The sequence below is a fragment of the Cynocephalus volans genome, chromosome 6, assembly GCF_027409185.1.
Source record: "Cynocephalus volans isolate mCynVol1 chromosome 6, mCynVol1.pri, whole genome shotgun sequence".
In the NCBI taxonomy this organism is placed as follows: Eukaryota; Metazoa; Chordata; class Mammalia; order Dermoptera; family Cynocephalidae; genus Cynocephalus; species Cynocephalus volans.
Window position 1 is genome coordinate 51,035,701 of NC_084465.1, and position 9,842 is coordinate 51,045,542.

Genomic DNA, 9,842 nt, shown 5'->3' on the forward strand with positions numbered 1-9,842 from the left:
CAAGTCAACAGTGAGATAACAAAGCCCCAAATGTAATTTAATGTTCCTTAGAAAACTTCAATATGTAAAATATTTGTTTAAGGATTGACAATATTGGTTAAATCGGGTAAAACAAAAATCTTCAGGTAAATGGGAAACAATGTCTTATGCCAGATCTGGGTTGCCTTAGGAAATAGAAAGACATCCTTAAAGAGAGAATCTGTACTGGTCAATGTACAAAGTGTTACTGGCCAATTACAAAAACCTCTCTTAGCCACAGATGCTAGAGGCATTCTCCATTTAATGACATGGTTGCAACTAGAACAAAGAATCTGTGGTTTCAGACTCCTCCTGACCAATCCCAGCACCTAGCAAGTTAAGTCCCCATCATGTCTCCCATATAGTAAGGCTGTCACCACTCTCACCTGGCTGGGTTGACTGTTCCCTCACAGAGAGATGACTTGCTTTTTCTCTAACGATCTAGTTCCTGTAGAACTGGAATGCTTATGTCTCGACGGGTTCGGACTGATGGCTCCAAGTGGTTGGCAAGGAGAGGCGAATCTTCTCGGTAGATAGGTTCAAATGTTCATTCTGTTTACCAGATCTGAAATGAAATCAGTCCTGTGGCTGATTTCAGTCATTTCAAAAGCAAATTTAAATGATTAGTTGGTAGGAAAACTACCAGCTTTGTTTTCTTTCAGTCATAGCCATGAGCTAAATTTTTCAGTCTTGAGCTAGCCCTCGTCCTAGTTTTCACTGAGGCACCTGCTTGCATGGCATCCATACCAACTCCCCAATCCGAGAGCAACCCAGTCCCTACACAAGCCCCCCGTGCGCTCTGCTGCTTTTGGACCACTTGCTGGGCTCTGCCTCCACAGGACAAAGTTGAAGTTTAAAGTAACAGTCCAGACTTATTTGAATTTAAATATGAGGCTGATTTTTATTTAGATCTCAATTTCCTCGGGCTACATTATTCCAGCAGACCAGAACAACATGGGCTCTAAAATGACTACATGTACAGTAGGGCCATAGAGAGATGTCCACATAAACCAAAAACCAACACTAGAGCCATTTTTCCCTGGCTACTTTCCTTTCAGAGCAGCGCTTCTCAATCTGATTGAACATCAGAATCACTTGGGAAGCTTTTGAAAGCCTCAGTGAATGTCTCAATTCCCAGGCCCATCTCTACCGATGATGATTTAAATTGCTCTGCAGTGGGAACCAAGCATCAGTCTGTTTTAAAAGCACCTCAGGTGATTCTTATAACTGGCTGAGAATCAAATTAGAGTCAATAACTACTTCCTATCTTTCAAGTCTCTTGCCAAGACAATTTGCATTAAGGGGGCTTCCTGTGCCTGACAAAGCATTACCAACTCTTGTGGAAACCAAAACTTGGCAGTCCTCAAAAGAAGGCAGGATGCTAATACTGCCCTTGAGTAGACATGAGAATTCTTAACATATCGTACATTCGAGTGGATATTTCTTCTCCTCCCACCTAGACAAAACAGTTGCACTTATCTAGTTTGGATTTCAGAGGAATATCATCATCAATCATTTCCTCCTTGGACTAAAATTAAAGAGCAGGTGGGGTCAGAAGTACAAATAGACTCCCCCAGCATGAAGCAACCTCTTCACTATTTAGAAACAAAATTCTGTTCTCTGCTCCCCTCAGAGGCTCTCAGAGCACCAGCAGGAAGCCTCACCACACAGCCCCCAAGAGAACCTTCTGGAGTACCTGATGTTGGTGTTAATTCTTATAAGCAACTGCCAGCATTGCAATACTGTTATAAGAATCAAGTTCAGATTATAAGAAATACCAGAAACCTATTGTTTCTATTATTTTTCTGGAACTATAATCTGTATTGTGAAGACTTCATTTTTATTCAATCTCCAGAATTTTAATACTTTGAAGAATTTATCACTAACCAGGCACCTGTCTGCTCTTACCCTGCATTATTGTCTCAAAGGTTCAGGGCACTAGAACATTTAGAATGAGAAAAGAGCATTGCCACACATACATAGTGTTGCATGGCTTGAGTTTTATTCCAAGTCCTCTTTCAGTGAATAATTTAAAAATTGTAACTTTATACATATCACCATATACTTTTATGTACGTATATTATACATATAATTTTAAAAGCAAATGCTATATCTTTAATGACATTCCAAAAACTTGTTAAAATTAAAGAAGTTACTTTATTTTCCTTCTTTTTTGAAGAGAAGAAATACCTCACAAAGCTGAGTTCAATAAATAAGTTGTTTAAAAAATATAATGTGAAGAAATTATATTTTCAGAACTATGTTTTGGAAGTTTTGCTCTCATCTTAGGATTTAACATGTCTATGCCACTGTACCCTTTCAAAGTACTTCTTTTCATAAGAGTCAAAAAGTTTTAAGACATTCATTAACTAGTAGATACTTGGTAGCTCTACTGTATAATGACTTCTATTTATTCATTTGATGAGCTTAAAATAAATAAAAAGCTCCAGGGAATTCAGAAAAATAAAATATAATTTTTCAGAATATCTTTCAACCACGTGAGGCACAAAGAAGCTAGCCAAGGTTCATGCCATGATTCACAAATATTACTAATTGTAACGTTGCCTAAGAGGAAGTATATTTAGAAATAGAATATTGGAGTACTCCAATGAAGCCCTTTTAATTGAAAATATCCTCTAATTACATTTTCGTATCAGAACATTTAGTTATTTGAACTAGTAAAAGTAACTCCTCAAGTGTGGAGGAGGAAAGGAGCAGACTGAAGAGAATATCTTAAGAGATACAAGCCCTACCAAGTTGAATGCTGCAAATAGGGCTAATAATATGTTTTTGCAACTAATGGTTGGGGCATACATTTTAGTTAAGAATTTTTAGAATGCATTTTCATTTCAAGTGAAGACTGGCCTTAATCTAGCTTTGTTACCATAGTTTCGCTTCTGTGCATGTGCACCAAGGACACATGCTAAAAACCCCCAGAAAGAAAAACTGTGGTTACGCATGGTATCTTACATTGAGTTCAACCTCTGTGCTGCCCGTATTAACCAAGAAGGCGAATGAGTTTGATAAGAACAAATTTAGAACTTTTGAAAATATTTCAAAGGTTAGGCATGCATTCTAAATAAACAGGATACATAATATATTTTTAATGTAATGGTTTAATTCTAAAGTACATGTGGAAGGATTTGAGTTTTATAAATCTGGATATACAGAATGACAAGCCCTGCACCATATTTTAAAAACCACCCTTAAAGCATTTAACAAGCAAAGTCCTAGAGCTAAAAGCATTTAACAAGCAAAGTCCCTTATGCCTTCTGTTTGTTTGAGAGTGTAATCTTCCCACTCTCATGATGTTTTCCAATAAAACCTGCACATGAAAAGCACTTCATGATGATTAGGCCCTGCTAATCTGCCATATGACAGATGAACCGAATTAACAGGTCTTTTCTTTTCCAGCCTCACTAGCTTATAAAAAAATCCTTATTTCATAAAGTCTGAATGATGTAGCATAACACCATCCCTGACTCGTGTCAGAAACCTAATTTCTCTGAATTCATTGGGTAGTGTAGAATATTTGTTTTTCCGTAAATGTTTATGAATACATTTGGGCAGATCCCTCACAAGATCCATGCTGGTGGGGTTCTTCTTAGGATAAAAGAGAATTCGTTGTCTTAACCCTTTTTGTTGGGCACTCATACTTCTATCCTAAGAATCTCCCTCACTCAACTACGCGTTTCATTCACATATCACATTTCCTGTGTACGTGTCTAAGTCACAACCTGTCATGTATACACATGGATGTGGGCCAATTTTTGCATGTGTACCTTGAAAGCAAGCTGTTTAGTAAAAAGCTAGCCTTCATGAATCGATTTACTGAAAAGTGAATTATTATCACATATGCTGAGAATTAAAAACCAATATGTTGCTAACTATGATCTTAACTGCATTTACCAGATATTAACGAGTTTCTTCATGACCATCCCTTCATGCTATTCATTAACAAGATGCTGTCATATTTTTGGCACAAATGATTTATAGAGATGACCGTATGACATTTGTTGCAAAAAAATATTTATCCTTTATTAAATTTGACTGTGTTATCTGATGTAGAGGACTTCTGTATCTTTATAAGCCCATTTCTTCATATATTCAGGAATTAGTATTTCCTAAAATGTAAATAATTTTTAAATCATATAACAAAATTAATCGTAGTTAATAAACTATTAATTTAATATTTATACTTTGTATGCAACATTTATGCCAAATGTAGTACTATCGCTACATGTATGAGCAAATATTGCATGTTGCATTACATAGAAAAGTTAAATATATGTATATATTGAGTATAGAAGAATAAGAAATAACTCCTTTAATTTTTATTTTCAAAAGAGATGAAAAATCCTATATTGCGTCTAAACCTGATCAGACTTTTATGACTAATCACAGTGCTGCATGCATTGAAAGGCATTTTTTAACTTGTGTTATATTTCATTATTTGCTGTCATTGGTTTTCCACTAGAGTAAGGTAAGTCCTCCTTACTAAATCTGGGGAACTGTTTAGTAATAGTTTCATCAGTATCACCAAAGTTAACTGAGAAGTTTTACCTTTGCAACTGAAAACAAATCTATGAAAACAGTCATAAATGATATTGGGATAAAATGGAAAATTTGAAACCTATATCCATGGAAACTCAGGGTCAGCCAAATTGAGATAAGTCTCTAATAGATACAATATTGGGCACAACAGCATAGATCAGAGTGCTAATCCGCATTCTTCTACTGGGCAACAGATTGACCTTAGGTTCTCTATTCTTGGCACTGTATATGGCGCCCTTGAAGTGCTCACAGTTTATAAATTTGTTATGAGGGGAAAGTAAAAATAGAAATATGTGCAAAAGACCTAGGGGCTCTGATTAAATGTAATGTCTTTGAAAAGACCTATTTTGCTGGCGATGCATGAGGGTGCCTCATCAATTCTATTCTAAATGAATAAATGAAGGCAGAGGGAAGTAGATTTATTCAAAATACTTGTGAGTTCTAGCTCTTATCCTTAGGTAAGATTGGCCACTTTAAATATATTATATTTGTCCTCTAATTGAGATAGTTTAAACTTAAGAGGGTAAATTGGTCATCGTTTATTGAATATCTACATATGGTGCTAGAAGTTTTCATTTAATTCTTGCAATTCCCTCAGGTGTGCATTATCAGATATTGTTCTCACATCCATTAGCAGAGAAAAGAAATATGAAACCTTTAGTATGTGTGAGATATTTGTGCCTATTTATTTATATGTAGCCTTCATGAACATGCACGGCCTTGAAAGTCAAATGTATGGCTTCCTCCATGCAGGGGAATTTCATTGATTAGTTTGAGTGGCAGCTGCCCATCTTACACTCACTGATATTTCTCTGAAAGATATGTCTAACAGCCCACTGGATTCTTTTTTCTACATTCATATAAATCATTATTTATTGTACCATATGTTTTGATGATAAATTAATTACTGATAAGTAAAAATACCTAAATTTCTATGAGCTCAAATGACCAATTCTGTATCTCCCCCCAAGTTCTTTAGAATCCATTAAGAAATTAATCGAACTTTTTTCATAATAATAAATGATCTAAGATTGTAGCTCCAGTGAAGAGTAACAGTTCAAAAGAGCAGAGTCACAAGTTCTTTGAAGATCTTGCAGTATCCATATTTCCTATGTAGGAACAGGGAAGCATTTTATAATTCTATATACCATCTAAGTCCCTTGACTCCCTATGCAATAATGGAAATTTAAATCAGCATTTCCAAGAAGCCATTGATGTACATTCTCCCTTCTTTCAATGACTTACTCATAATGGGAGAATTTTAAAATGGACCTAGCTCTATCCATGACCAAAGTAAATTGATATGTCAAGTGGAATGATTGATGTGCCTTAGTATGAACATTACCTGCTTTTGTTGAACTTACAATAAAAATTACTTTCCCCTGTAATTGCAGTAAAGAAATAAATCTTAGAAACTCCATTACACCTATTATCTCAGTTATAAGGTTATCTATAGCTATACATTACATGTATCAAAAACAAAAATAGGCTCACAGATATGCTAAACAAAAAAATGAGTAAACATATCTTTAAACTTGTTGAAAATTCTCCTAATGCCCAATCCTATAAGTTACACATTTTAGAAGGCACAATAATGGTTTAATAACCATATCAGTTTATTAAATGGTCCTAGAATCAGACAGCATTTTCATATAGCTTCCAATAGTGCTTGATTTTAAAAGGCTAATGGACTGAAAAAAGTCCACTTCATTAGATTCCAGCCTAACTGATTCAAGAGATATTTATGTTTCACATACCAAATTACCAGTTAGTTTCAAGGATGATTTGAAAGTGTGCCCATTTTTACTCTGACTATATAAACACTGGGCATCTATAGCAAAAACATTTCTGTGTGCAAATCAACATTCTCTGGAAACCAAAGATTTGATACTGATACATAAATTTATTCAAAATTAAAGAGTATCCAGTGAATCAAAATACCCCCTAAATTAGTTGTAAGCTTCCACCTTGGACTGATTTTCAAGGCATTAAAAATCTGCAACCCACTAATATTTATTTTTTCACATACAAATGGAAGATTTAAATCACCTCCCCCATAAGTAAATAATTATATGAAGGAGTTGCTTTAAAGCCATTAAACATGCACATCAACTTTTGTTAAAATTAAATGTTCTTTTGTTCCCGTATATTGAGGTAACTTTCACATTAATCTAGGTTGCATTGAGATAACTAAATATCTTGAATGTTCTGAGTTTATCTTTTTTTTAATGTAAAATATTTCAACTACTTTAAATTTTCTTTGAGTACCTTATATCTTTAAACATGTTTTCAACAGAATAATTTTCATTGCTTTAACTTTGCAATTATTCCTTATAGTTAAAGAGTAATGATTTACAACAAGAATCCAATCAGTAAGTCACCAAAAGTTCAACAAACATGCCTTGGCCACCCATGGGTCAGGCACGAGGCTCAGCACTGTGGTGTGGGGGTGGGGGGAGTTGGGGACAGGCCTCCATACCAATGGAAGCTTAGTCGTGGGGAGCTAAGATAAGAATACAAATAAACTCCAATCAAAGCAGAAAATGAGAAGTATGAGAGTTCAAAGTAGTGGGGGGAACCACTTCCAGAGGGGGTGAATAATAAAGAAAATGTGATACTTGAACAATAAGTACATATTAAGGAAGTGATATCGGGAGTTGGCCAATGAGGCAGGTGCATGAGGCAGGTAGGAAAGACTCAAGGCAAGTTTGAATAAAGCAGTTTGTATAGGAGTGTGGTGGAAGAAAGGACCTGAAAAACAAAGTAGGATTCAACACGAAGAGGACTTCAAATAGCTGGTTAAAGTGGCTTAGATGTTGCTCCATAGACAGGAGGATTATGAATGGTATTTGAGCAAGGTAGAGCCAATATTTGAGGGAAAGTTCACTGAAACTGGAGTTATATGTATGGAGTTATATATAATCGCAAAATCAATTATATATATGGGTATGAAGCATTATATACAATTATACATTCGAGTATACTTTCTTAGCATTTCATGGTTTCTTTTCAGTGGTTTTTTATTTTTTCCCCATGAGGGGAGAGTTGAGATAAGAAGGTGAGTTAGGGAGCCACTAAATAGCTCAGTGAAGAGACTATAAGGTAAGCAAGTGCCAGTCCCAAGATTTTGTGAATAAAGAAGTAACAGGATAATTTCTCCTGACATTTGATTAGTTCAGTACATTAGGTCATTGTCTTTTTTGTAACTCGAATTTACATAGGCAGTAGTTAGCATTTATGCAGCTAATACATAATGATAGATTTTTTTCCATCCTTCAACTATGACATTTAAGCTGATCAACCTAGATGGTACATGTAATATTGTCACATGGTTGGGGGATGGGGTGAGATAGTAAAGCTACCTGAAGATGAAACCTCATTTTTTTGTCTTTTTCTCTACACTGTCTTCAGAATGTATTCTTTGTTTCCATTTTATAATTTCCAGCATTTTGATAATATAGAAATCCAGGGTGGAAAGTTATTAGCCCTTTGTTTTATTTTGTAAAATATATATCAATTTGATATCTATCTTTTTATTAGGTTTTCAACACAGATGCTCTTACTTTTTGATTATACATATCTGATGAAATTCAATTTGTGTATTTTCTTTTGAGACATTTTATTATAAACTTTTTTCTAATGACCAAACTTGACTGTAAAATCCTCTTGTTTAAAGTTTTCTATATTTTATAAGTGCTGGTATAATATGCCTAAGTATAATATCTAGTATAATATACTAGGTAAAACAGCATCATTTTATCCCTTGCCAGTGTATTGGTGACCGATAACCCAGGAGATTGCTCTGTTCAGTGCAAAAATTACCCTTTCCCTCCTCTTTATCCTAACTCAAGTTCATGTCATATCGACCTTCATGGTGGGATCACATCACACGACATTATCCCACTCTGCATGTACTGTTTGCATCCATGAAACTGAGGAAAGGCTTTGGGTTCATGTTTTCAAGAGACTCAAAGAATTTGGAAAATACTGATCAGCTCACACACATAAACCACATGAAACTGTGTTGTCACTTAGGTCAGTGTGTAAGAGTATGATTCTTTTTTGCGATGTTATAGATCACAATCCTTTTTAAAGTATATTTGCCAGGCCAAAACTTTAGCAGCTGTCACTGCCAATATTGTGCAATTTCCTTTGGGCTCCTGAAATCCATTTTCAGTATTTTTATCAGCTTCACATAGAGTATGTATGTATGAATATGTGCATGTACATACATGGGGTAATATATGCACACACATACAATTATATGTTTAGTTACACTTTCTTAGTATTTTACGACCTCTTCAGTGGAGTGTCTCTTTCAAGAAACCATTTCTATAGAATATAATAACCCCAGCTGCTTATTGTTTGAGGACGGCAATGGAATCCATATTCTCAGAACAATTTACTTTCTTATTTTTCCCAAAGACTGCATAAAATAAGAAGGTCAAGCTGATTCAGCTAACAAGTTTGTTTTTGATTTGTTTGGTTTTGCTTTTTAAGCTTTCATGAGAAAATTGTCTAAAGAAACCAAATTATAGTTAAAGATCTGTAAAGAAGGTAAAGGGTATAGTATGCACTTCCTCTAAAGTGAAATCCATCCAAGTAAATGTTTTCAGGAAGAATTCAAGAATAAAATTAAACTCAAAAATCCATAACAGTTTTAGTCCACTTTTGCTATGAATCAAGAGAATTTACCATCTTCTCTGATCCGGAACTCACTCATGAAAAGAAAGGGATTTCTTCGAGGACTAAGGCAGTGAGTACAGGTGTAGCCTTTAGTTACTCTGTCCCTGGTCGGTAATGTCAGTGTGACCTGTTAACCCTGGAAATTTTCAAATAAAATCAGGGTAACTTAGGACCTAGACTAGATTGCATGTCCAGTGATGGGACTTACATGCTCTTTGTCCTTTCCCTCCCTGCCTCTACCCTTTTTGATTTTAACAGCACTCGCAAACAAAATTACATGATGAATTTTTCACGACAACATGGGCTCAGGCATTTCTACAACAGAAGACGAAGGTCACTTAGGCAATACCCATGAAGAATCAAAAAGTTTATTTTTCCTTCCAACGTGCGATGTGTTGCTTCCCATTCTTTTAAATCTTACACTGCATCTGATATCAGGAAATATCTGTGAAGGACTTGGTGATTAACTGAAAGCCCTTCTCAAGACCGAGTGAACACCACTTTCCCACACTGTGAACTAATAAGTGACTTATCTGCTCATAAGTAAATGTCTTCATGTTGCTGTGTCAGTGAAAATTGTGATC

The 9,842-nt window shown here is 35.2% G+C and overlaps 1 protein-coding gene across 2 annotated transcripts in view; it reads left to right on the forward strand.

The window, feature by feature from the left end:
- The window catches only part of RELN (reelin), a 466,847-nt gene extending 457,234 nt beyond the window's left edge, over window positions 1-9,613 (forward strand). The window contains exons 64-65 of one of the 2 annotated variants that reach the window (XM_063099074.1): window positions 4,496-4,501; window positions 9,517-9,613. In XM_063099074.1, coding sequence (XP_062955144.1) covers window positions 4,496-4,501; window positions 9,517-9,613 — 103 coding nt within the window. The remainder of the gene's footprint in view (window positions 1-4,495; window positions 4,502-9,516) is intronic. The other variant, XM_063099073.1, reaches the window with a different exon arrangement.
- Window positions 9,614-9,842: the final 229 nt, after the last annotated feature.